Raw genomic sequence first — 26,960 nt, forward strand, 5'->3', positions numbered from 1 at the left:
CGTGACATCCCCCAACCAACTTGAGTTGAATCCTTCAACCTTTGCACACAGATAACCCCCTCCCTCTGCATCTCACACAAGAGACCCTACATTACATTGATCTCATCCCACATGCTCCAGCCCCTGTACCGGTCATGGTCAGCACTTCGGAATCGAGGCAGGATCTGGCGAAAGCTGCTGGTCCGGTCAAGTTTGGGTTGTGACTTCGTTCGTTTGATGGAGCTTTTTAGCCGTCGGCTCAGGAAGCCTTGCTGGGGGGGAAATGGGGATGGGGTGTGTTGGGGCAGGGTCAGTTCTACCTACTCATCCCTCAGCTGGTAGATAGTCCCTGGATGAAAGTGGGATGGGGAAAAGGGAAGTCTCCAGAGGCGAGGAAAGGGGGATAGGAACCCTAATACCAGTTTGTCTTCCTTGCTCCCACAGGTACAGTGCAAGCACGCGTGCACACACACACACACACACACACACACACACACACACAGAGCTTGGAGAAAGTGGGAGGGCTGGTCTCAGAAGCAGAGGGGCAGAGCCAAGAAGGGGGAAACCAAAGAGGTGGGGAGACACACACACACACACACACACACACACACACACACACACACTCTTTTTCTCAATCTCACTTGGGAAACCAAAGAGGTGGGGAGACACACACACACACACACACACACACACACACACACTCTTTTTCTCAATCTCACTTGGGAAACCAAAGAGGTGGGGAGACACACACACACACACACACACACACACACACACACACACTTTTTCTCAATCTCACTCCCTCTTTCCCCCTCCTGCCCTCTTTCTCAGACTCCTAGGGCCCGAGTTGGGGCTCAGGGGAGGGGGCCCAGCTGAGCCACATCTGGTAGGCACCACTCACCGAGGGCCGGAAGGGCGCAGCAGGGGCGCCCTCCATGCTGTACTGCTTCCCCCCTGGGACACTCTTCCTCCTCGAGCGACCCAAGTGGTATTCTGGAGGGGAGAAAAGGGCCAGAAGGGAAGTTGGGGAGGGGGCCAGGAGGGAAGCTGTTAACCCAGGTTCCCACCCCTGACCCCAGTGCATGCCCCCACCTCCCTCTGCCCTTCAGCTCCGGCCTCACCTACCCCCCGGAAAGCAGCAGGAAGAGCAGCGACGGCGGAGAGGCTGGCAGCGGGAAGGAGGGGGCAAGGAACCTGAGCAGGAGCCCCCTGAGGGGGATGGGGTGGGAGGCCTTAGGCCCATGACTGGGGCTAGCAGTCAGCAGGGGGGCATGGCTGAGAGGGTCAGTAAAACCCCAGTAATGAAGGACACCAAAGATCCAGGGAGGCTAGGTCCCTGGTGCCCACCCACCCCAGAAGGGGCCAGCTGGGGGGAAAGATGGGTTAAAGGTCATTGCCCATAGGCAGGCTTTCCTCTTCCCCCTGCTGGACACATCTTCCATCTGCCCCCCACCTCCTGGAACCCCTGTCTGTCTGGAGGGCCAGGGCTGCCTCCCATGACCCCCTCCCTGGACTGGAGGGGGAGGTCTTGGAAGAGACCTGTGAAGAGTAGCAGGGGGAGAAGCCGGGGACAGAAAATCCAAGGAAGGGGCAGGTGGGGGGAGGGGAGAAGGAGCCGGTTCCACGTGCACTGCAGTGGCAGGGGCTCAGAAGGTGGGGGAGGGGAAAAGCAAAGAATGCAGGGGAGTGGGCAGGGAACAGGAAGGATGGGCAGTGGGGGTTCTGGGGACTCCCAAGTAAGGGCAGGGAGAGGAGGAGGAGGGGAGGTGAATGCGGATGCAGCTCAGCCTGCCAAGAGCCTAGAGGGATGGCAAGCTCTGAAAAAGGAAGCTGAGGCTCAGCTACAAGGGAATTTAGAGGGGCCGAGGGGCTGGAAGAGAATGTAAGTGGGGGGATGCCAAGCTCCGGCTCCAGCTCCAGAATGGCTGCCCAGGCCTGGGCTCCCCCCTCAGCCCCACAGTCACCACTGCAGCCAATGGGGGGGCAGGTGCTGCATCAGGGGCGGGGCCAGCATCTCCACGGCAACAAGAAGCTACAGGCTGGAAGGAGGGGGGTGGACCGGAAGAGCTGCCTGTTAACCCTCTAGGTTCCAGAACAGAACAAGGGAGGACCACAATTATATTTTCACTGTCTGCTTCCAGAATTGCAAATTGCCTGCAAACTGCCCTAGAATCAGTCCCCAGCTCCCCTTTACCTGTAAAACCCAGGTGGTGGACCCCATGACACGAGAACCCTATCACTCCCTCAGGAACAGGTGTATAGTACAGAAACATACACTGAGCTGTAGTGGTACGTGTATATGAGAACCACAATACAAAAAAATAACTGGGGATCTATGTGCTTTTGAGACATACAGACAACTGTGAGCACGGGCATAGCACGGATCCACATTCTGAGACCCTAAGGCCCACACACCCCACAGGATACATGCTTTGACATATGTGAGTACTACAACAAGGGAGTACATACTTGAACCCAGTTACCCACATGAGAGCTGCTCGTGTGGACTTTGTGGCCCAAGTCTCTTGGGCAATCATGTGGACAGCACACTACAGAAATGGACCTATAACCCTAAGACGCGCATATCCCCATGCAGGGGAATTCCAGTTTAACCCCTGAAATACATGCTTGAGTACACCATGATCCTGACCACAGAAAGGTATCCCCATATCTCAGAAGCACAAACATCCTTTCATTCACGTGAAAAGTACAACCATATCCGCTCTGTCTCAGGACAACCCCCTCTCCTCCCCCAGCCCTTCTCTCACTCTAACACAGGCATCCAAGATTGCCACCGGAGTAAAGAAAAACCAGGAGCAAATGTGTTAATTATCCTTCTGGCACACACTAAGCAGTGCATCCAATGGTTCAGGATATCTCTTCCCTAGTAACATTTTTCTGCATTTCTCAGGTATGGCTGCCTCACTCTCATTTCAGGGAACCAAGCTCAGCCATTATTTTCATGTGCAAGCTCATCTAATAAAGGCATAAAGTCTAACTTTAAATGCATTAAAATTCTGCTTTGGAACTAAAGCATTAACAGAAGAACAAATTTGCTAATTGGCTTGCTTGGTTCTTGGAAGTAATATAACCTTACACGTATTATCAAGAATTAAGATCCATGAACTCACTCATAAGTCACAGGAACACAGAGGCCACATACACGTACGCTTATTAAAGACTTTTGTTGCCGCAGGAAAAGAATAGCAGAAACACAGAGGAAAGGGGGACAGAGTGACAGAAACACTGAACATCCTGTTATTAGTGCTGCATGCAGTGACATGTACAGAGAAAATAACACACACCCGTGTATACACACACACAGCAAACCTGAAAAGCATAAACTGTGATCCTGGGTCTCCATGTCCCATGCCTGCACGATGTATACACGCATGCACACACATAACAGCCACCTACACAAACCCGTAACACAGGCATTGTGCACACACCCACACATGTACACACCCTGTGTACACACACAATGGCACTCACACACACAGCAAGGGCTTGGACTCCTGCCCCTCCAACATCTCTAATCTTGCCATCACCCACAGAATCTCCCCCTGCCCTCCAAATCCCTAACCTTTCCTTGGCCTTTCTTCCTCTCCACACCCAGCTGGCAGCTCTCAAGGGGAGCCAGGGGAGGGAGGTTGCCAGAGAAGGGCGAAGAACAGGGTTGGACACAGAGCAGAGAAATGGGAGACAGAGCTCTGTGCTGGGCATATGAACCTCTAATGACAGTCCCTGCCATGACAGGCCTCACTGTGAGCCAGCCTGTATGCCTGAGTGGCCTTCCCTGATCCAAAACCAAGCCTGATCCTACAAGGCCTACAAGAATCCAGTGCCTTCTCCCATCTTCTTCCCTTTCTTCTTTCAGAGATGACTTTACCAGAAGGCCTGACTCTCTCCTCCCCACTGCCTTCCCAGCTCCCAGACCCCTTCTTTTCCCACTATCTCTATCCAGTTCCCCATCTTAAGCTCTTATCCCCTGTTCTCTCCTAAGTCTGGCTCGGCTTTCTCCCACATTCCCATTCTCCAGCTATTTCTCCCTGGCCTGCTCTCTGCTCTCTTCTTCAAGCCTCTCTCATTCCTTCGCTCCTATTCCCTCCCCACTTTTCCTCTTTACCCCATTTCTTCCCTTTTTGAGCTTTTCTGTCCCCACTTACTGACCAAGCAGGGCTTACACCTGCCCGGCCCAAAGGTGTTTCATACACAGTAGGATTCCAAGGAACACATTCACACACTCCCCCCCCGCCACACCACCCACATCCAGACACGCCCTGGACACCCATGCTGGGACTGACACAGATACTCAGGCCAGTGCTGGAACACACATGCAAAGACACACACCTGCCACCAGGGACACAGAAAATCCTGCTCATAGGGCCACACATTCCCACACACAGAAGGCTGACAGGAGGTGAGCCCCAGCCAGGGATATGCATGCTCAGGGTCAGAGGTGACATGGACCAGCATGGCCATGAACTGCCCCACAAGCCCATGGCTGGCCCAACAGCCCCCTAGGCAGGAAACAGGCAGAGGCAGGATAAGACAGGACACACTTGCACAAGGCTGGCTGCACATGTGTGCACGAGGAACTGGGCCCCCGTGTGCACATGGTACCGACACACAGGAGACACGAGCATGGGCACGAACACACATGCGGACACACGGGCTGCCCCTTCCACCAGGGGCTCCAAGATCGCACACACACCGGCCGCCCCCGCGTGCTCAAGACCCTGTCCGCACGAGGCCGGTCCCCGACCCTCCCGACCTCCGCTGTCCCCCTCCGGTTACCATAACTCCCCCCACTCGGAAGATGCAGCGAGAACATGCGGAGGGAGCAGCTGCCGCCGCCGCCGCCGCCACCGCGGCTTCCCCACCCCCCTCCCCGCGCCCACGCACACGCGCGCCCCCGCCCCACGCGCGCGGCGGCCTCCCCCCCCCACGCGCGCTCCTAGACCGCCTGGCCCCGCCCTTACCTCGCACCGCCCCCCCGGGGGGGGGTCAGGGGTGTCCCCGGTGGGGGAGGGGCCCCGCCCCTGCGCGGGGGAAGGGCGGGGTGCGGAGTGAGAGGGGGCGGTACGGCCGGGCTCGCGCCGCCCGGCGCGGTGAGGGCGGCGGCGGGGCCCGGGACGGCCGGGACGGCCGCGCGGTGACGGCCGCGGGAACGGCTCCCTCCGCCGCCGCTCCCGCCGCTGCCGCCGTTGCCCGGGCCCCGCCGCCGTTGCTAGGCGACCGCTGCTGCCGTGGCCGCCTCTGTCACGAGCCCCGTCGCCCGGAGACAGCGCGAGAGAGACGGGGGAGGGGGGCAAGGGGACCCCCAAAACAAACCAGGCCACCCACCATCCCCTCCTGAGCAGGACCCCCCCACACACACAAAACCGCGGAGAGAACGAGGGTTCGCGGCTCCACCCAGCAGAGGAGGAGCCCTGGATTCCAATGCCCCTCAAAGGTCCGGCGACCTCTCCCGGGCTGGAGAGTCCACAGCCTCAGCAAACACCTTTGCATAGCCAAGTCCCCAAGGTTCCAACGACCCGTGTCCACTGCACATCCTCTATGCCCTTTACACATTCCATGTTTCCCTGAAGACCCTAAATGTTCACCCCCTATCAACTTTCACTAAGCCCTCCCCCCAAATACATATGCCCCTGGAACCCCTCCCAGCCCCTAGTGAACCCCAATACAGCAACCTCCACGTGCCACCTCAACTCCAAACACACACGGTGTCCCCACCCAAAACACACGGGAGACCCCCGCCAGAGACCCCTAGACCCTGAGGACTCAGGATAAGGAGAAGAAAGATGGGAAATAAGTGGGCAGATCTGCCAACCACAGGACACATGATAAACATGCTCTGTGAGCATGTGACCATTCTGGCCTGGAAACGCAGGTATACACACGTGCACACAAACACACACATCTTCCCCAGACACGAACATGACATACACACATATACATACACACACAGATGTGACAGACATCACACACATTCTCTGTATACACTCCACCACCACCTGACTTTGCCTCACAGAGATGTGCTACCCACACACCCCCATGGTATGGGGTTTCCATGACAATGACACACATCCCTGACCACCCACCCACCCACCCACCCAAGGTCTCCAAACCGGCCCACAAGGCTAGTAGGGCCTGGACCTAGCAGAAGGCTGGAAGGAGCCAACGGATGGGGACAGGTCACCGGCTCTCTAAGGGAAAGAAACTGGTAGCCTGAATTCCTGAGGGGAGGGGGAGCTGGTGGGAAAAAGGGGTCACCCGGGGGTTGGAGGAATGGGGAACCTGGATCGCTGGGTCCGGGAAGGGAAATGCAGTGGAAGGGGGCAGTGACGAGGGGGTTTCCGGGGGCTGAGGGCGTCTCTCTGCACCTTGGCTGCAGATCTCTGTTCTCTGCCTTCATCTCCCCTCACTGTTCCCATGGAAACCTTTTAAGCGAACTTCTCAGGAAGACAAAAATCTTTTTTTAAATGACTAAAGAGGGGGTTGGGGGGGGCAGAAAGGGGGAGGGAGGGGAAGAGACAGATGGAGAGAGGGAGAGAGTTGGAGAGACAGACCGAGCAGATAGCTCTACAGACAGAAAGGAGATGAGATGGGAGTCTGATGGACTTTCGCCGGGAGCAGAGGGGAGGGACGGGGTAATCAAGAAGGGTACAGAAAATAAGAGAAATCAGGGAGGAAAGAGAAAGGGGGTGATACAATTGCAGAAAATAGAAGCAGCTAATGAAAGAAGAAAAAAAGGGGGCAAGAAAAGGAGACCTCAAGGACTGAAGGTCCGGAAGAAGAATCAGGAGCATAGGGGTGGGGCAGAGGTCTGGGGGGAGGGCAGGAACTAGGTCATTCTTTCCAAGATCCCAGACCAGGGGCTGGGAGGGGCAGGGGCAGGGGCAGGAACACATGGACTGGAAGCTAAAGATCTAAGGAGACTATTTTTACAAGCACCAGGAAAATAGTCAAACTTCATTGCTGGAGAGGAGAAAGGGAGCGAAGCCGAGCGAGGACCTACAGGGGCCTCTCACCCACAGCCCCTGTCCCGCTCCACCTTCCAGAGGAGGGCGCCATCTCCCCTCGGGAAGCGAGACTTTGTCTCCACCTTCTCCCGCCCCCGGCCAGCTCCCGCAGCTCCCCGACGCCCCCGCCCCGCCAGCCCCGTCCACCTTCAGCCCTCTCCCCTCGCCTGTCCGGGGCATGAGAGCCTGCTCGGCCGCCGTACCATGCTCGCCGTGGGGACGCCCCTCCACCGGCACGGAGACTGTGCGTCTCAGCAGTTTGTTGCGACTGGACTCGCTCCTCCGGTCCCGGATCAGTAGCGGGTGTATCTAGGGGAGGTGGGGGTGTCTCAGACCTCCCTGGCCCACGCCGCCCTTCCCCTCCCTCTACCCCCCTCCGCCCCCTCCCAGGAAGGGCGGGCCTCCCTTTCCCCCCTCAGCCTGCCCACCTTCTGCCCCGGCCCCTCCACACTTGGTGACTGGATCTCTCCCTTCTCTCCCCCAGTCTCTCTCTCTCATTCCTTCCCGTCCCACCCTCTTTTCTCCCTCCATTTGTCTTGAAACACCTTCCTGAGAATTCTCCCAAACCCTACTCAGCTCTTCTGCAACTCCTCAGAAGTTAGCTACTTCCTGAATCCAGTTTTCCCTTGACCTTCAGTTCCTCCATTCTCCCTGCTTTCCTCCCAACCTCCCACCTCCCTTACCCCCTTCTCTCCCTCCGAGCCTGTCACGGGGGTAGCAGAAGCTGCATTTATAATCAGGATCCACAGCTTGTCTCCCTCCCACGGCCCGGCTTGCGGCCAGACTGGGACCCAACCTCCCCTCCCCCCAGAGGGCCTGGTCACCTTCCCCCACCTTTCATCTCCTTCCATCACCCGACCCAACATTTCTCAGTTCCCTTCTTCCCCTCAGCCATCACCTTTCCCTAAGCTTCACACCCCACTCCCCCTGTCCACCTCCATCCCTATCTCCATACACCTCCACCCCTGCAGTCTCCTCCACCTCTACCAAGAGCCACAGGAACAGACCCCTCACTATCTCCCAGCCCCAGTTCCACCACCCATCCAATTGCAACTCCCTGTGTCTGTTCAGGCTGCTCATTTTCCCAGTTCCATCTACTCCCCCTCCCACACACATGCCCTTCCTACTCCAGACTGGCCATTCCAATTGCCCCTCAGCTTGCTGGCCACTGGTCCCTTCAATCTGTCCCTATCTCTGTCATTCCTTCATTACCCCAATCCATGGTCTTCCCTCTTCATCCCTATAACAGTCCCCACTCTTGGTTCCAGTTTCCCCCATTTCTCCTACGGACTCCAAACCTTCATCGAGGGGTTTGACCACAGTCACTCACATCTCTCCCAATGGTGTCCAAAACTTAGACTCCCCAAACCACCTCCCCTTTCAAAGTCACTGTATCCTCTCCTTAACACCTCTACTTTACTCTGTGGCCTGGAAGCTGTCTACCCAGCCATCTCTCCACACTCTCACCTGCCCCCACAGGTCCCTTGACACTGTAGTTAGCCCTGACTCGAATTCTAACCCTTCCTCATCACACCATTCCCAACAACTTTCAGGGCCCATTTCTCATCACATTTGGTTTTCCAGGCTACCCTACCATTCTTTAAAGCTTGTCCCCCAAATCACCCCCATTCCCTGACTCACACTTATGGGGTATCCTTCCAGTTTTCATCCTCTATTTCCTCCGATGGACACTCCTACTGACCCAGCTCCCAAATCAGAACCCACACTCCCCTGGCTCTCAGATCTCCATACCTGGCCACCACCTTCCATAAGAGGCCTCTGTCCATTTCATCTCCTTTACTCTGGCTAGTCCCTGCCCCTACTCCACTCCTACTCCTTTAGATAACTCCACATACTCCCAGTTCCCCTCCCTTATATTCCTTCCTGATGTCCAACCATTCCCTTGCAGAATCCCTCTCAGTGTCTCTCTAAACCTTGATCTCAGTCACCCTCCCAGTCTTCACCCCCATCATGCCAAGATCCACTGACCTCAGTCTTCTCTCCTATTACCCTTCAGCTACTGAAAACCTCCTCTATCCCCTGCCTTTTCTCTGGGTCCTGCAATTTCTCCTCCTTGCACTCTGCCCCCTGATGGAGAAAGGACTGGGAGTCTTGCTCAGTGGGCAAAGCAGAGAGGGGTCCTGAAGATTACTTTGGTAGGGAGGGCTTTCCATGTCTTCACCCCTTCTCCAAACCTTTCAGTTCCCCTTCCCCATTCTAACCTATCCTACAATATGGACAGTATGAAAACAGGAGCCTCCCCACCCCAAAATCTTCAGACACATCTCCTCCCCAACACAGTTCATAACCCTCAAAGACTCCCTTCCCAAAGTGAGAGGATGACTACCCCTCTTGTCACACTCCAACCCAAGTCTCAGTGGCCACCCTCCTGCCATTTGCAAATGCTTTTTCTTTGTGTGCCTTCTTTGTGTCTCTCTCCCCTTCACTAATGAGGATTCTCCCCATTCTCCCACATGCCTTTCCCCAGCCTTCTCACCCCACTCACCTCATCCTCATCCAGCATGAGCAGCTGGTTCCCCGAGATGATGCAGAACCGAGGGTTCCAACCAGGACGATCATACGGGGAATGAACATATTGGGTTCGGTGCATAGAGGGTCCCCGTACATCTGGGGGACAGAGATACACAGAAACAGTAAGGGAGGCTCTATGTATTTGGAAGCAGAGGCCTAAAATGGCAAGAAGAGAGTCCACAAAGTGAGAAGGGGACCCCACCAGCCTTTAGGAGATCACAGTTGAAAGTGACGCACCTGGCAACTCTAAAGGAACACAAGACAAGCGTTTATACATAGGGGAAAAGAGGAGAGGATCACATCACAGAAGGCTCTGGAGACGTGGGGGAAGAAATGCAGAGGTTCAGGGACGGGAATTATATGACAGAGAAGGTACACGTTTGGGGGCAGAGAAAGAAGAAGGAGCTCTCCGTCTACTTCAGGAAAATAAGGTGGAGATGCCACAAAATTGGCAGGAGAAAAACAGAGAAGTTGGTGTCAGATATCTGGGAAGAGGAAGGCATCCAAATAGCTGCAGAAGACAAGGACTTGGAAGGTGGCACCATCCCTCTATAAAAGAGTATGAGGAAAGCTACACAGCTGTGGGAAAGAAGGATGGGGTGTGTGTGTAGGAACACTGGGATCATGAGATTCAGAGGGCTAAATATCTAGAAAAGAGGAAGTCAGGGAGCTTACCTGTTCACAGAGTCAGAGACATGAGAGGGCCTCCCCTCCCAACTCTCCCTCCTCTGTGCCCTCCTCCCCTAGTTCAACCCTGTTCATCCTTTAGGGAAAGTTCTGGTTCTTCTGGTGTTAAGGAGAAGATGGCTTTTGTCGGCATCTGGCTGTGGAGGGGCCAGGGCAGAATGTGAGAAAGATGCCCTTGTTTGGACGAGTAGAGACCAAATTTATCTCTTCCCCCATTCAGTGCCCAGAGATTCAACACTGCCCCCACCACCTCACCCCACCTAGTCTCAATGGACAGGATGGAAGCCACTCCATAGGTTAGGAGCCTTCCCAAGGCACAGTGAAGAGCCTGAGGAAGAAAGAGGTCAGGGGGAAAGAATGGAATATCCAGGCCTGGTGACATAGAGGGGCCTCCAAAGACGAGAGCTGGAGATGGGAACAAAACTTTCAGAAGAGAGAATAGTAGACCAAGTGTCACCCATGGCTGAGATGATCCCAGGGTCCTCCTTCCCCAATTCTGTTGTTCTTGCCATACCGCTTTTCCTGCAAACTGCCTCTCCTTTAAACCCCAATGCCACACAGGCCCTATTGAAGTAAGAGAGATGTCACATTGGTGACAGCAAAGAGAAATCAGCTTAAGGTATCAGATTTTAGATGGAAAAAAAGATCAAACTCTGTCACTTTTATGGGATAACCATGAGTATACTGCAGGAGAACTGGTCTTTGAGCTTCATTCCAACAGAATGCACTGAGTAGCAGAGTTTTGCAAATTCAGCCCTTTTCTGTCTATAAATATATCTCTCAAATTTACCCAGCCTCCAGATCACAGTGAGCGATGAATGTCCACCTCAGAATGTCCACCATCTAGAAACCACAATACTTTGAAACTCTATCTCAACCCATTTCCAGAGACTAACTAATGTTCTCTAGACACAAAGATCACCAATACCTAGCCTCTGAAACTACAGACATTGCTGGCAACATGCCCACCGCACTTAGACATTTGGTATACTCAGAAGAGAAATCTGTTGATACACATAAGCATCTTGGGAAAGGGCTGGTTCAGGCTGCAGCCAAGGGAGGCAGGTTAGACTTCAGAGGGCATCTTTCTCCTGGCAGCAGGGAACTCAGGAACAACTCTAGAAACACACACACACACACACACACACTGTCTGGACTTGGTGAAGAATGATTCTGGGAGGCAGATGCAAGAGGCAGAGGAACATGACTGAGAAAGGGTAAATTTTTACTAGCATGAGAAATCTCTTAAGGGCTGAGATGGGGATCCCTTGTTCTAATCATCAAAACCTGTGTCTTTGTAACCCAAATCTCCAACACCCCAATAAGTAGAGGAGACAAGAAAAGAGAAATGATAATAAGAGTTGAGGTATTAAGGGAAAGTGGGTAGGCACAGACTTGTGGTGACAAGGAATGGTCTGGGGGACAAACAATAGGAGTAGATATAAAAGAAAAGGAGGCAGAAATGATAGTAAATGCCTAGGGGCAAGGGAATACACCTGAAGGGCTCGACTGGACGTGTCAGAGCAAAGGAGGCAGACCTAATGCGGGGGCTATGACAAGGGGTCAAGACAGACTAGTAGAGAAGCGATAGAGATATAAGGGAGCGACCACATAGAAAAGAGATAGAGAGAGGCAATGGACACCAGAGAGGGGACTGATATAGGGGAAGGACAGAAGGGGGACTCATATAAGGAACGGACACCATATGGGGGGAAAGATATAGGTGATGGACAGCAGAGGAGGGAGGGGGAATGGAAATAAGGATTGGAGGGGTGGGGGAAGGGGGTAAAAGTGATGAAGTGAAGACAGCATTAAGACCCCAGAGGTTACATTTCACTGGTCAAGAGCCTTTAAGAGGGTCAGAGGCTGGGGCAGGATCCTAACCTGTCCCCTACTCCCATCACTTAATTTTACTTATATTGCCACCCCACCAAGCACACATAATTTGGCCCTCCCCCTGCCCTGGTCTCCCCTCCCCCACCATTCCATCTCTCCTCTCTTCCCTCCATCTGGACCCTCCATCCCCCCACCCCCCACTGCCTCCCTCTCTCTCCATCTGGCCCCTTCTCTCCCTCCATCCTCCTCTCTTTTTCCACCCCTTACCATACTCTGAGTCCCCCACCAAATTCTCCCCCCACATCTTCTTGGCTTCTCTTTTCACCCCTATGTTTTCATTTCTCCCTCCTAGCCCCTCTTCCAAGACTCTGTCCCTCTATTTCCTTGATGTTTTCCTTATCACTCAGCTCCCACCCCCAAATTATTTCTGCAGCTTTTTCCCCAACCCAATCCTTCTACCTTCCCACCCCTTTCTGGCGCTTTCTTCCCCCTTCATCATTTTCCCTTCAGCCCCCTTTCAAGGCCCATTTCCTGGCCCCTCCGTCCCTTATCTACCCCTCTCCCTCTGGCCTCCAATCCCTCCTTCCCGGTTGCTCCCACCCCTGCCTTCCCGGTCCTCCCCTCTCTCTCCATTTCAGCCGCTCCCCTCCCTTGGCCCCGACTCTCCCCCGCCCCCTGCCCCTCCCCCTGTTGCCCCCCATATGGCCCTCCCCCTCCCCCCACCACGTACCTCTGAAGGGGGCATAGGACATCGCGGGGATGCTCCCCCGATGGATGGAGGCTCGAGACCTGCTCATCAGGCCTGGGGGGAGGGGGCGGGGGGACGGGGGAGAAAGAAGAGAGAAAGAGGGGGAGAAAGAGGGGGAGAAGGAGGAGGAGGTGGAGGAGGAGGAGGAGGAGAGAGGAGGAGAGAGGAGCAGAGAGAAGCAGAGAGGAGGAGAGAGGAGGAGGAGGAGGAGAATAAGAGCCAACGGCAGCAGCGGCAGCCGAGAGAGAGGGGGGGCGGGGGAGCGAGCGAGAGCTAAGAGAGCAGGAGGAGGAGGAGGAGGGAGAGACTCTGCAGCCCCCACCCCTACTCGGGGAGGCCCAGATTGTGAGAGAGAGAGACCCCTGACTCAAAAACACACCAGAGAAAGACAGAGGTGCTAAAGATGCAGACCCCAGACCCTGAGAGAGAGACCCTAGACCCACAGAGAAAGATACTTCACCACCCCCCACCGTGGGTTAATTTGAGACACAGGCCCAAAATCTAGAGGAAAAGAGACTCCTGATTTGAGGAAAAAACGACCCCAGATCCCCCAGAGAGAGGAACCCAAGATCAAAATCTGAGAATCCAGGCTCAAAAGGGTTCTCCATACCCACAGACATCTTAGACTCCAGACCCTGAGATGATGATTTCAGGGACCAGGACCTGAGACCTAGACTCAGAAAAAGATGAGGCCCAGATTCAGAAAGAGCCAGATGTAGAATTAGAGCTTAGAGAACTCAGACCTAGAGAGAGACCCCAGACTCAGATCTCAGAGACTGATAACTCAGAGACAGAGACACTCCAGATTTAAGGGGAGATAGAGAGAGACCTCAGCTGGTCCAGAGATGGACAACTCAGAGACCCAAAATTCATGAAGAAGACTTCGAAAGACCTCAGAGTGCGACCACAGACCCTGAAACATAGAAACCCCCCAGACCAAAAACATAAAAGGAAACTCAGTCCTAAGAAAGATCTCCACACAAATACTGAAAGACCCCTCCGAAATCTGTCTCAGAGACAAACTCCAAACTCAAAGACAGAGATCTCAGGGAACCTCCCCTCCCCACTTCCCTGCCCTAGAACCTCCGAGAGGTAGAACACTGACGTCAGCCTGGGAAACTCCGAGGCATCCCCACCACCAGACCAATGACCTCAGACCTTGAAGGGAGGGGAAATATTGGGTGGGGGCAGTGGCAAGAGCTTTTTTCTCTGCGCCTCCTCCCACCTCTCTGCCTCTCACTGGCCCCTCTCTCCATTTTTGGGTCACAGGATGTGCTTGGGCCCCAGGGAAGTTATGTAGGGCAGGTCCTGGCTCCTCAGGGGATGGGTTAGGGAAAGGAGACCCAAGGCTGAGAGGTGGACCAATCCTGGGGAGTGGAATAGGCAGGGAAGAGGGGACAGAAGGACCATCACCACTGTCCCCATCCTGCAGCCCTCGTTCTCCTTCCCTCTGATTCAGTAGTCTGTCTCAAGCTTTGGGTTTTCAATTAAGATGGCTAGGCCCCATTTTCACCATCCTCTACCCCATTTACAGGATCTCGCTCTGTTTTAAAATGCATCTTTCCTCACCTAGCTATTGTCGTGCCATGCCCATGCCTGCCTAATCACTCCCCGCTACGCAGGGACAGCGGGCTTCTAGATCACCGTTGTTCATTCCCAAACCCAGGCACATCTCTGTCCCAACTAAAATGGCAGGGGGCGCTCTCTTAACCCCTGAGGTTGGGGTGAAGGGTCTTTCTCAGACCCTGCCACACCTTAAGGCCTCGGAAACAGTGCAGGGGAGGTTAGGCACATTGTGGGGTTTAAGAATGATTCCCCACACCACAGCCTGACGCATCGACTATGCGGGGTCTCCGGCCCCCCCCCTTTCCTGGAGCCAGCACTCGCCTCACGTGGCCTGCAGGGCTGGCCTGTGATTGGCCACTTGGCGTCACTCACTGAGTGCCGCCGCCGGAGAGGACCGGCCCCCTCACGTGACAGTGGAACGCCGCAGCGGCTCTCCTCAGCCAGCAAGTGGTAGTTTCGGGTTCACACGGAAACGGGCGTGCCATTTCCGCGCACGTCTGCAGATCCAGCGGTCGATTGGTCAAGTCTCCCATCGCTCCGCCCTCATCAGGAGGCGGGCAAACCGCGCCACGAGAGGGCCAGGATTGGCTGGCTCTGGAAGCGCGGGTGGTCCCCCTTCTACTGTCACATGGTGCGCGCTGTTTTCTTATCACGTGGCTGCCACCCAGGTAAGAGGCCGCTCTTCCTGGGGTTGTTTCTCCGTGTGACGTGTGGCCTCTGAGATCAACTCTCCTCTACCAGCGTAGGCCGCATGAGTAGGGGGCGGGCTCCCGCGGTCCTGCTCGGCGGAGTGGTGAGTGACCGGCCCCGTCCCGCCCCTTCCGGTCCTCGAAGCCTCGACCGCTACCTGCACCCCAAATCCCAGAGGTTGGCCCCCTGAGGTGTGAGTGAAATGAGCCTTTGCTTTACTTTTCCAAGTTTCTCTCTCACCTTCAGGGGCATTCTTCTTCGGGGTACATCAGAGGGAGGGCAGAGCCTGAGTAAGCAGAGGCTTCCCTGGGTGTAATTTCCTGGGCTGTTGGTGAGGAGAGATCGAATTCGCCTCCTGCTCTCAGGCTTCTCTGCTCCTGTCTTTTGTTTGGATGCCGGCGCTGCTGCCTGTGGCCTCCCGCCTTTTGTTGCTACCCCGAGCCCTGCTGACCATGGCCTCTGGAAGCCCTCCGACCCAGCCCTCGCCAGCCTCGGATTCCGGCTCCGGCTACGTTCCGGGCTCGGTGTCTGCAGCCTTTGTCACTTGCCCCAACGAGAAGGTCGCCAAGGAGATCGCCAGGTAGGGACCTCGATGTTCAGCGAGAAAGGATGATCATGAAGGGAGAGTTGGGGGTGGGGCAGAAGAGTGCCGCTTTCTCCTCTCTTCAGCTCTGCAAGCCTGTCTCTGGGCTGCCAGTACAAAAACTGGGGTCATGGGGCACTCTGAATGGGACTGTCTCTTCACTCCAGGGCTGTGGTGGAGAAGCGCCTAGCAGCCTGCGTCAACCTCATCCCTCAGATTACATCCATGTGAGTCATAGGAGTTGGGGGGTTAACCTAACTGTAGGAGCTGACTGGGAACCTCTTTCCTGGGGGAAATTCTTTGCTCCTCACAACTCTCCCCCTCTGACCTTTCAGCTATGAGTGGAAAGGGAAGATCGAGGAAGACAGTGAGGTGCTGATGGTGAGAAACATTTCCCCCACCCAACAAAATTTCCCCAATCCCTGACCCCTTTAGCCCTTACCCCTCTTCTGAGAAACTGAACTCAGTCCCACTCCTTGATTCAACCATGTTTATCTTTGTCCCTTAGATGATTAAAACCCAAAGTTCCTTGGTCCCGGCTTTGACAGATTTTGTTCGGTGAGAACTTTGAGATGTATGGGGTGACGGTGTGTACTGTGGGGGTGTACTGTGGGGATGGGACTTGCTTGCGCGAGGGAGTGGCTTCCTTTAGGTCAATCTTTGAGTAATCCCCTTCCCCCACCCACCTATCTTGTAGTTCTGTGCACCCTTACGAAGTGGCTGAGGTAATTGCATTGCCTGTGGAACAGGGGAACTTTCCATACCTGCAGTGGGTGCGCCAGGTCACAGAGTCAGTTTCTGACTCCAGCACAGCCCTGCCATGATGAGCCCTGTTCCTGCCGTGATCCCCTTGATACTCAATGCCTTCTGACTTCCAGGTGATGACCGGGCCCCCAATAAATCCTGTCTTTAGGTCTTTCTGCCTTTTGCCTGTTTTTTCCTTGTCATGTATGCAAATTTGTTGGGAGAATATAAGTGCTTCTAGTCCCTGTATTCTGTACATCTTTCAGAATGACTCCGAGCTGCTAGATTTATTTCTCTTTATTTCAATCATACAGAGTCCGGGATCCCTTATCATCCTCCCTCCTCAGTCTCTGCCCCCAGGGGTTAAATAATTTTAAAAAATATTTAAAAAGCTGTAACAAAATAACATCAAAGGAAATGGGAAGGATGGAGGGGTCAGGAATCATGAAGGAAGGTAGAGAAGAGAGCCTCTTCCCCACCCCCCACTCTTGGATTCCAGCCTGGGCAGTAGGGAGAACTATCCCCTATCTCTCCAGGTACATCCCAGCTGTAGGTGAGGTCAGAGGTCAGGGTATGAAAGTGCCGGTGTGTGTGAATGGGGAGGTGGGCAGAGGCAAGCTGTTCAGAAGATGCCCCCTCCTCCCCACTCAACCAGGTACTGCACAGAGCCATCAGGCCGTACTCTCCGAGCAAGGACCCGGACAGGGTCCCCTCGGGACAGGTAGCCAACCCCACCTCGGACTCCTCCCCCAGTCCCAGGAGACAAACTACGGCACAGGGGAGAAGGGGGTGCTGAGCGTCTAGGAAGACCTGGGGATGGGGATGAGACTGAGGAAGATGAGGCAGTCATCGAGTGGGGGGCATTTTTAGGGATGTCTGTGGGGAAACCAATGTGAAGTTCCAGGGGTGACCTAGGGAGAGAAGGCAATTGTAAGAAATGGGCAGAAATGGAGAGCACATGTGAATCAGAGAAACAGTGTTAGAGACTAAGAGCCTTGAGCACATAGAGGGGAAGAGGAGCATTGCTGGTAATAGAAGATAGAATCTCACCTGTCTGGGGGTTCACCGTCCCCAGAGGTCCCTGCGGTGCTGGCAGAAGGGTGGAAGGAAGCAAACATCCGGATGGGGCTGCTGGGGTTGGAGTGGGGCAAGTCAGGACCTGAAGCAGGGGAACAGGACCTTCTCCCCCGGGGAAGTGCAGAGCTCAAACACTACCCACAAGGGACTCCCTTCCCCAGAATACTGGCTACCAGACACTAGGTTCTAGAAGTTGGTCTAGGCCAAGAAGTGGGTAGCCAAGGGGGAGAGGGAAAATAATTCTGGGTGAGAAAGTCCAGAAGATGTGAATAAATGGGAGCATATTTTGTGGGGGAGAGGCAGAGGAGCACTGACCTGGGCAGGCAGCGGGCATCTGTGGGCCGGAAGTTGTAGCCGCTGCTGCCCTGGTAAGTCTGGTTAGGGCTGGGGGATGGTGGAGACACTGAGGCCTAGAAGAGGGGGCAAAGGACTGAGAGGTAATCCTTGACTCCTTCCCACACCCCACCATTTGCTCCATAGGGTTCCCCCTGCCCCGGTACCTGCAGTGCCCTCTGCAGATGAGCCCGCTCCCTCTGCTCCCGGGGCTCGGGCTGATTGCGCACTGCTGAGGGTGGCCCCAGCTCCTCCACTTTCCCCTTCTGCCTCCTCCTCAGGGGCTCTGGCTCCGGCCTCCGGCGCTTCCCCAGGGGACGTGAGACCCCTCCCCCAGGGCCCTGCCCTGAAGGGAAGCTGTAAGAGGCCTCCTTATCCCCCCAGCCCCCTCCCGGACACCCCAAAGACCTCCCCATCTCTATACATATACCCGCCAGCACTAACACCCTGAGAATTTCCCCCATCCCCCCTGGACCAGTGACCTGGTGAGTGCTCCATCTCCAGTAGGGGGCTCCACAGGGGGGGGCATCCGAGCATGGAGACCAAACAAACATTTCCTCTTCTTAATCTCTCTCCCTGAAATGAAACTGGAGCAAGAAGAAAAATGATATAGGGTCAGTGCTGTTAAAAAAAAAAAAAAAAGGTTCCTTCTTACACCATTCCTCAATCCTTTTCAGTCATAGTCTTCCAGGTGGGTTGCAAGCCCCTCCCCTTCCAGGCTTCCAATCTACATCTCTTTCTTTATTTTTTTTTATTTTTTATTTTTTTTGAGACGGAGTCTCGCTCTGTCACCCAGGCTGGAGTGCAGTGGCCGGATCTCAGCTCACTGCAAGCTCCGCCTCCCGGGTTCACGCCATTCTCCTGCCTCAGCCTCCCGAGTAGCTGGGACTACAGGCGCCCGCCACCTCGCCTGGCTAAGTTTTTTATATTTTTAGTAGAGACGGGGTTTCACTGTGTTAGCCAGGATGGTCTCGATCTCCTGACCTCGTGATCCGCCCGTCTCGGCCTCCCAAAGTGCTGGGATTACAGGCTTGAGCCACCGCGCCCGGCCTTACATCTCTTTCTGAGACTCATCCTAGACGACTCCTCCCTCCAACTCACCGGTCCTTGTGGCTGTTGAGAGCAGAGAGGAGCTTGGAAGAACGTTCTCCTTTGGGGGTGTCTGAAAGCTGGGAGGAATGAAGAAAAATGGGGCCAGGGGAACAGTGATTTCTTCTCTTCCCCTTTCCACTACATCTCCCTGTCCCATCCCAACCCCCAAAACTGCACTACCCCTTACCTCCCCCAGAAGCAAACTGTCCCAATTCTCAGAAGTGAAGGGGAGGATCTCACGATCAAAATCAAAGTATTTCTTCTTACAGCAAACGCTGAGGTGATACAGGACAAGATGGGCCACATCCACCCTGGAAAAACAAAATTTCCAAGACCACAGAGGCATTTTAAGAGCCAGGGGAGTCCTGAGGTACGAGGCTGGGGCATACAGAGTAAAATACTAGGGGTGTGGAGTTACACTGAGGTCATGCCCAAGCCAGCTCACCAGCGAAGCTGTAGTCTCCGGACTTTCTCAGGGCCTCCACGACACACACAGCATTCAAATTCATAGAACCTGGACGTGGGCAAGAGGGAGAACACACACTTACGCAGGAAAACTATGCCATCCCCTGGAGGACTCACAAGCAAGGATGGGGCAAACAGGTGAGGTAATGCTGCAGATATTGGGAAGAGACTGGAGTGGAGACAGGCATGGGAACTGAGGGTGGAGCACGAAGAGAACACCTTGGCTTCTGGAGAGTCTGCCTTGGTCTCACCTGTCCCCATAGAGGAGGGGCTTGCTCAGACACTGGGTGCAGGCCTCATGGAACCACTGCAGGCAGCTCCGGCACTGCAGCATTTTCAGGTTCCACCTGAGGGGGAACATAGGACTTCTGGCCTCCAGAAACCCCCTTCCCCATAACTGCCCCAAACCCTAAACTTACCTCCCATCCCCCTGAGTGCTACCCTCATCCTGTTCTTTTTCCTTCATTTCCTGGGAGGCACCACCACATCATTCATTCCACAGTCTGCTCCCCCTCATTACTCACTCCCCAGGGCCACCACAGTAACAGTAACTCTGCTGTCGGTTGCTCAGATGTCCAGCATCCCAGTCCAGCCCCTTCAGTCCATATGGCAGAGAGAGCTTCATACCCAGCATGGCCCGGGCATAGGGGCCCTTCTTCAGGGCACCTCCCCTCTGCAGAGACAGGACAGGTGGATGACTTCAGAGGGGTGGGGAGAGGAAAAGGCTTGGGAGAGGATGTGGATGGGAGGCTCTCACAGGAAGGGGTAACAGGGAAGTGCCTTTACCTTGGTGGCGATCGCAAAGACACACTGGCGGCATACCCAGGATGTGCCCTCTCCCTCTCCAGGGGCTGGGGCCCTGGGAACATGGCAGTCCTGGTGATAAGCTGAAGAGTGATAATGTTAATAGTAGACCACTTATTGCATACCTGTGTGTGCTTGGTATTGGGACAGGAATAGTCTTTACCCATCTCATTTAATCCTTGACCATGTTCTTGATGAGAGGGTACATGATCCTTATTTTACGAGTCAGGGAACTGAGGCTCCTAGAGGTTAAGGGACTTGTCCAAGGTCATATGGTTAGAAAAGGATGCAGTTAAATCATCCTCTGCTTGCAAAGGTTACACCACCCCTTTCCATGGCTGCTTCTCCCTGGGCTGAAAGGGGATGAGGACTAAGATAGGGCTAAGCAGCCTGGCCAGAGCAGTGGCTTGGGGACTAAGGCCACGACAGGTGACATAAGGACCATCCTGGAGGGAAGAGCAAGCTAGACCATTCAGGTGACCTGCCCTCTCACCATGGCGACACTTCTCACAGCTGACCAGCCGGTTCCCAGGGACCACAGTCTCAGAGCGACAGACACAACAGAGGAGTTCCTCCCCAGGGAGGGCAGCTGTGAGAGAACACAGTGTCACGGGGCCTGCCCTTAAGTCTCTTTCTGCCCCTCTAAGCCAGGTTTGTTTTCCATGGGATGTGCAATCTCAGGTCTCTAGTCTTACCAGGGCTAATGTCTTTCCATAGAACCAGAAACTGCGAATCATCCTCAAACTGGACCAGACACACCTCTCTAGCACTGTCCACCTGGAATGGGTGAGCAAAGAGAATGAAATGGGAACCAGAATTAGATAAGGGAAATAGGAAAAAGATCAGAGGTAGAAGGTCTTACCTTTTTGATGGTACCCAAGTATAGCAGCCCATCAGTCCATCTGGCCAGCACATCTTGACCCTCCCAAAGTCGAGGCCTGGGGCCAGAGGTGGGAGCAGGAGAAGCTGGGTCCCAAAGTGAGGAGGTACCAGAGCGGCTCAGCCGGGGGGGCTGCGCCATTGCATCCTGGGGGGGCCTAGCCAGAAAAGAAATGGGGAGGAGAAGGTTATGAATGCTCAGAAAGCTTCCCCATTTTTTTTTTCTGAGATGGAGTTTTGCTCTGTCGCCCAGGCTGGACAATCTTGGCTCACTGCAACCATCACCTCCTGGGTTCAGGCAATTCTCCTGCCTCAGCCTCCCAAGTAGGTGGGATTAAAGGTCTACCCACCACCACGCCTGGCTATTTTTTGTATTTTTAGTAGAGAGGGGGTGTTGGCCATGTTGGCCAAACTGGTCTCGAACTCCTGACCTCATGATCCACCCACCTCAGCTTCCCAAAGTGTTGGGATTACAGGCGTGAGCCACCGCGCCCGGCCAACTTCCCCATTTTCTTTGCCTATTTTGCCGTCAAGAATGAAGGATCTGTGCCCCCATCTCCAAATCCCTGAGACACCTGGATAGGAAACCACCAGGCACCCATCACCAGCTTCTTGAGTCCTCTTTCAACTCTAGTGACTGGCTCTCCTCACGGTAACTGCCCTCCCCCCAACCCCAAACCTAGTTGCTAGTTTCCCAGCTTCCAGAGCTCTCCTGGGATATTATATCCTGGCCTTGAAATTTTAGGAGAAATTACGGTTGTAGAAGCAAAGGCTACCACTCAGTTTAGAGGTATCATAATTAGGGTGTCCTGTTGCCCAGAGATGTGTTTTGGGACCTTTTCTGGAGATGTTTTCCAGAGCAGAAACGGCTGTCTCCCCAGGCCTGCGTGTCTCATTAAGAACAATCATCCTGGTGCCAGGTTATGTCAGGTCACCCTCAAATTCGGGGCTCCCTGCCCCCGGGTTAGACAACTTCTCCGAGTGCCCCGGGAGGGGGGCGTGTCCCAGTCCTGGTCTCCACTCCCCAGGACCGCAAGTCCGAGAAGGGACTTGAGTCGGCCCAGCTCGGACCCGAGGCCAAGGCGGCGAGGCTCTCCCGCCCGCGCCCCGCGCCGACCCCCGGCTCCCTGCCCCCCACCGGCGCCTCCTGCCGCCTCCTTACCGGTGACAGCTGGGGCCGCCAGGAGCCGGGCAGGGGCAGACGTAGGAGACCTAGGCGAGTCCCCCGCGCGGAGAGGGCACGTCCGGGCGTGGGGGGGTTGTGCAGGCGGAGGCCGGGGGGTCCCCAGGCCCAGCCCCTCCGTCCCGGCGGCTCTGGGGCGTATGACGCAGCAGCCAAAGCAGCAGCAGCGGCAGGAGGAGGAGGCGGCGGGGGGGAGGGAGGGGAGGGACGGACCGGTTGGGGGGGAGGGTGGTGGGAGGGGAGGACTGGGGGGAAGGAGGAGCCGGAGGGGGGGGCGGGCACCACCTCACCCCACCTCCCTCACCTCCGACAGGCCTGGAGGGTGCCGAGGAAGAGGCAGGCCCTCCACGGCTTGGGAAGCAAAGAGTCGGACCCGGTGGGAGAGGGAATCCCCTCAGCCCCTTCCTCCGACCTGAGACTCGCCCTTGGGGCACGAGGGAATCCCCCCTCCCGGCAGCGCGCCTCCGGACTGGTCCCCCGCCCCATGCCACATCCGTTAACTGCCCCACCCCCCATGGTCACTCCAAGTCCCGCCCCCCGGCCCCAGTTCACGGCCCCGCCCTCCATTCACCCTTCTCGATGCCCCCACCACGCCCTCCTCCCTCGCGCGCCCCGCCCTCCACTCGCCGTTAGCCCCAGCCCCGCCCTCCCCGTGGCGAGTCGCGCCCCACCCGCCGCCCTTTTGCGCACGCGTGTCCCCTCCTGCGCGCGGCACCTGGGAGGACTGAGCTCCTCCTTCACGGGGCGGCGGCCGTCGGCGGTTGGCGAGAGGGAGTCGGCGGGCGTGCGCGCCGCTTCCCGGGTACGTCCCGCCCCGTGCTTCCAGGGCTGGCGCAAAGACGAAGGGGGCAAGGACCCGAGGCGGTGACGCCACCGAGAGCCAGCCAATGGGCAGCGAGCGGGCAGAGCCCCAGCCGTTCGAACGGAAAGGCAGGGAAAGGGCGGGAGGAAAGAGCCAGCAGTTTGGGAGCGCGCGCTAGCCCCGCCTCTGGACTCCGGGGTCCGGTCCCCATTTGCCGACACCCACCAAAGGAACGTTGCTCCCTGGGGCTGGGGTGGCCGGCGGAAGGGTGAAACTTATCTAGATAACTAGTGACCAAGGAGAGGGCGTGGATAGCTAGAGGGCACGCCTCCCTGATGTGAGGGACGGGGGAGGGGGTATTAGCAGAGGGGAAAATGATCCAGACCATGGTCCAGAACCGGTGAGCTAAGGAGGGGAAAAGCCCAAGCCCTCAGCCCCCGCTCCCGCCTCCCACACAAACGTTTGGCAGAGGGGACAGATCACAGCTCCCACCTTTACAGATATGAAAATATCTGCCTTCTTGGGCAGATAAACCTTTATTTAAAAAAAAAAAAACAACTATTCTTTATTTGATAGCCCTGGGACATGGTGCCCTCTACCCAATAAAGCACCAGCCAGCAACCCTCCCACTCCTCACCCAATACATACACATACAGATACAGACACACACACACACTCCCAACACAAGATCTGGATCCGTCTTCACTTCCTGTTGGCCTGGGCAGTACCAATAACACACTGGTTCACCTGGGGGTAGACAGGATAAAAGTTTGCAGAGTAACCAATACATTTTCCCCAAGATCTCCTTCCATCCTCCAATGCTAGGGCTGCCCTCAGAAATACTGAAATAAGGCCTCCAAAGGCAGGTTCAGGCTGGTCCCAGTTATGGTTGGTTCTCCTCTGCACACGGTTTGGAGGAGGTTAAAAGGCCTGAGAAGAGATAGAAGCCCCAGAAGAAAATACAGGAGCAGAGAGAGGAGGCTTTCATTTCCAGCAATACCCTGTACTAGAGACCTCCAACCTCTCTCACTGTAAAATACTTAAACCGAGATAAAAGAGTAATAACACCCATTTAGGAACTAGGACTCCTTAGAAAATGGATCAGTTGAAATCTGGGGAGGAAATGTACAAGTTGAATCTGAAAAGACTGCTTGAGTTCTGTCTAAAGGACACTGGCGCCAACCTGAAGGAGGTTCTTTTTTTTTTTTTTGAGACAGTCTTGCTTTGTCACACAGGCTGGAGTGCAGTGGCTCGATCTCGATGCTCACTGCAAGCTCCGCCTCCCAGGTTCATGCCATTCTCCTGCCTCAGACTCCTGAGTAGCTGGGACTACAGGCGCCCTCCACCACACCTGGCTAATTTTTTGTATTTTTAGTAGAGACAGGGTTTCACCGTGTTCGCCAGGATGGTCTCCATCTCCTGACCTCGTGATCCACCCGCCTCGGCCTCCCAAAGTGTTGGGATTACAGGCGTGAGCCACCGCACCCGGCCAGGAGGTTCCTATTGGCCCAAAATGGGGCAATTTGAGCATCAGAAAGAGGAACGACTGTGGCTGGGCTGGGTGGCTCACGCCTGTAATCCCAACACTTTTGGTGGCTACAGTGAGCTATGATTGAGCCATTGAATTCCAGTCTAGGCAACAGAGCGTCTCTGTCTCAAAAAAATAAAAATAAAAATAAAGATAACCCTCAGATAAACATTCATTGGTCACCTTTGGAAGCTGCTAGGGTATCAACTCAATACTGAAAATCAATAAATAATTCAGCATTTATCTTGTTTTTCCTGTATGAACTGAATTTCAGAGAAACCAAGTAGATGGCAAGGCAAATGTCTTCATAAAAAAATTATGACTAACCAATGCAGAACAACTAAGATTAGAAAAATCGCCATTTAAAAACCCCTTAATGAAATAATGGATCCAGGTATGGTCACTGATGGGTAAAATCACTAGGTGAAAAAGTCAGTAAGGAGCTTTTAAATGGATAGATCACGCTAACACCACCCAAATATGATAAATAAGTGAAAGTACGGGGGAAAGAGGAAGCAATCAGCCAAAATCCAGAATAGTATATTCGATAGGACAAATGACCTTCAACAAACAAATGACATAATAGTGGCAGTGTGGGGTAGGGTTGTGGAACTTGAGACATTTCAATCAAGTGGGTGGCCCTTGCCTGGATCCTGATTTGAACAAACCTATTAGGTATAAAAGACACTTCTGAGACAGTTGGGTGAAATTTAACATAAACTGGGTATTAGAGGATATTAAAGTTCATGTTGTTGGATGTTACATTGGTATAACATTAATAAAAATTAGAAAAAACATCACCACCCTCTAAAATTGAACTTAGAATACCAGATCAGGGTGCAGGTGCTGGCTACAGCAACAATCAGTGCTGATTGGGAGGAGGCCCAAGCGCACAGCAGGACAGACCTGATCAGACCTCAAATAAAGCCAGAGCCCATTAAAGGGCTATACGCTCAGGAGGAGGGTAAACCAGAGAAAAAAATTACCGTAGAGGCAGACAGTAAGGAAATTTTCTGACTTGCTTAACACTAGTGGGAGGAGATTCTAGTGGAAGAAATTCTCATACGTGAGAATTCATATGGCCACTGGCTGATCCTCATGGAGTTTGGAGTCTGAATTCACACTATTTGGAACAGTCTGAAAAACCTGTAAGCCTTTGATCCAGTAATCCCATTTCAAGGACTATTTCCCTGGTTAGATGTAACTGAAAAAATACAAAATGATGTATGTACAAAGTTAGTCAACGTGGCCTTGTTTGTAACTAAAAAAGGGTGGAAACAATCCAAGTGTCCAGTAGAGGGAACTGGTGGATAAATTTTGGTGCAACTACATAGTGGAGTCCTAGGCAGACCTAAAAATAATGGAATGATCTCTGTATGCTGATGGGGAGGAATCTTAGGGATATTTTGTGTGTTGTTTTGTTTTTTGAGACAAGGTCTTGCTCTGTCACCCAGGCTGAAGTGCAGTGGTAGGATCATGGCTCACTGAAGCCTCTACCTCCCAGGCTCAGGTGATCCTCCCACCTCAGCCTCCTGAGTAGCTGAACTATAGGTGTGAGCCACGACACCCAGCTAATTTTCCTGTTTTTTGTAGAGACAGGTCTCACTATGTTGCCCAGGCTGATTTTAAACTCGTGGGCTCAAGCAATCCTCCTGTCTTGGCTTCCCAAAGTGTTCGGATTACAGACGTGAGCTACTGCACCCAACCAGTTTAGACCTTTTAGTCAGTCACCTTTTCTTTTTTTTTTTTTCCAATCAGCTTTCTCAGGTTAAATTAATCACCTGTTTTTTAAAAAACTTAACTCAAAAGCTAATAATTGGCCGGGCGCGGTGGCTCAAGCCTGTAATCCCAGCACTTTGGGAGGCCGAGACGGGCGGATCACGAGGTCAGGAGATCGAGACCATCCTGGCTAACACAATGAAACCCCGTCTCCACTAAAAATACAAAAAAATTAGCTGGGCGTGGTGGCGGTGCCTGTAGTCCCAGCTACTCGGGAGGCTGAGGCAGGAGAATGGCGGGAACCCGGGAAGCGGAGCTTGCAGTGAGCCGAGATCGCGCCACTGCACTCCAGCCTGGGCGACAGAGCGAGACTCCGCCTCAAAAAAAAAAATAAATAAATAAAAAGCTAATAATTAAAAATGGAACCATGGTGAGTACTGCCTCAGATGCCTGCAAATGTAAAACCTTTCTGGACAAATGTGCTCCCTGCCCTAGAAGACAGAAGGGATAGGAATGGAGAAACCTACAAGCACCCATGGGTCCTGACAAGGCCTGGGATTGATTGGTGGTAATCGCACCTTGGAGGCAAAGCGTAAAGAGTTGAGGGACTCGGAGACGTTCTCTTCCAGTGGAGAAATGTTCACAAACATGAGCCTATGAAAACAGAATATGCCCAGTCCCAGCATTA

General features: G+C 54.2%; 4 protein-coding genes across 49 annotated transcripts in view; 1 reads left to right on the top strand and 3 right to left on the bottom strand.

The window, feature by feature from the left end:
• The window catches only part of SYNGAP1 (synaptic Ras GTPase activating protein 1), a 33,854-nt gene extending 20,798 nt beyond the window's left edge, over positions 1-13,056 (bottom strand). For 14 of the 28 annotated variants that reach the window (XR_013416081.1, XR_013416082.1, XR_013416078.1 and 11 more), the window contains exons 1-5: positions 12,790-13,056; positions 9,511-9,632; positions 7,208-7,313; positions 881-972; positions 130-251 (exon numbers count right to left, since the gene is read on the bottom strand). Coding sequence is in view for 19 of the 28 variants with exons in the window: in XM_028847672.2 (XP_028703505.2) it covers positions 130-251; positions 881-972; positions 7,208-7,313; positions 9,511-9,632; positions 12,790-12,856 (509 nt within the window). In the remaining 9 variants the exon portion in view is untranslated. 28 annotated transcript variants of the gene reach the window in all.
• Positions 13,057-15,010: 1,954 nt separating this feature from the next.
• Positions 15,011-16,562, top strand: CUTA (cutA divalent cation tolerance homolog). 7 transcript variants are annotated; one of them, XM_077998998.1, is made up of 7 exons: positions 15,011-15,041; positions 15,115-15,254; positions 15,429-15,643; positions 15,814-15,873; positions 15,982-16,027; positions 16,155-16,204; positions 16,344-16,562. In XM_077998998.1, the coding sequence occupies exons 3-7, from the start codon at positions 15,456-15,458 to the stop codon at positions 16,468-16,470; spliced, it is 471 nt and encodes a 156-aa protein (XP_077855124.1). In that variant the 5' UTR covers positions 15,011-15,041; positions 15,115-15,254; positions 15,429-15,455; the 3' UTR covers positions 16,471-16,562.
• Positions 16,563-16,672: 110 nt separating this feature from the next.
• On the bottom strand, positions 16,673-22,416 carry PHF1 (PHD finger protein 1). 5 transcript variants are annotated; one of them, XM_015136072.2, is made up of 15 exons: positions 22,203-22,365; positions 21,024-21,198; positions 20,857-20,938; positions 20,655-20,750; positions 20,144-20,244; positions 19,882-20,030; positions 19,609-19,704; positions 19,338-19,406; positions 19,080-19,203; positions 18,902-18,969; positions 18,283-18,387; positions 17,968-18,157; positions 17,783-17,877; positions 17,441-17,518; positions 16,673-17,301 (listed from the first exon to the last, which is right to left on the bottom strand). In XM_015136072.2, the coding sequence occupies exons 2-15, from the start codon at positions 21,180-21,182 to the stop codon at positions 17,013-17,015; spliced, it is 1,701 nt and encodes a 566-aa protein (XP_014991558.1). In that variant the 5' UTR covers positions 21,183-21,198; positions 22,203-22,365; the 3' UTR covers positions 16,673-17,012. The 5 variants fall into 5 exon arrangements, with proteins under 5 accessions (XP_014991558.1, XP_077855123.1, XP_014991559.1 ...); XM_077998997.1 differs by having other exon boundaries at positions 20,325-20,750; XM_015136073.3 differs by having other exon boundaries at positions 17,441-17,521; positions 20,325-20,750.
• Positions 22,417-23,518: 1,102 nt separating this feature from the next.
• The window catches only part of KIFC1 (kinesin family member C1), a 50,700-nt gene continuing 47,258 nt past the window's right edge, over positions 23,519-26,960 (bottom strand). For all 9 annotated transcript variants that reach the window (XR_013416477.1, XM_078000171.1, XM_028847678.2 and 6 more), the window contains 2 exons: positions 26,851-26,926; positions 23,519-23,772 (listed from right to left, as the gene is read on the bottom strand). Coding sequence is in view for 8 of the 9 variants with exons in the window: in XM_078000171.1 (XP_077856297.1) it covers positions 23,728-23,772; positions 26,851-26,926 (121 nt within the window). In the remaining variant the exon portion in view is untranslated. The remainder of the gene's footprint in view (positions 23,773-26,850; positions 26,927-26,960) is intronic.

This window comes from Macaca mulatta, chromosome 4 (genome assembly GCF_049350105.2).
Source record: "Macaca mulatta isolate MMU2019108-1 chromosome 4, T2T-MMU8v2.0, whole genome shotgun sequence".
In the NCBI taxonomy this organism is placed as follows: Eukaryota; Metazoa; Chordata; class Mammalia; order Primates; family Cercopithecidae; genus Macaca; species Macaca mulatta.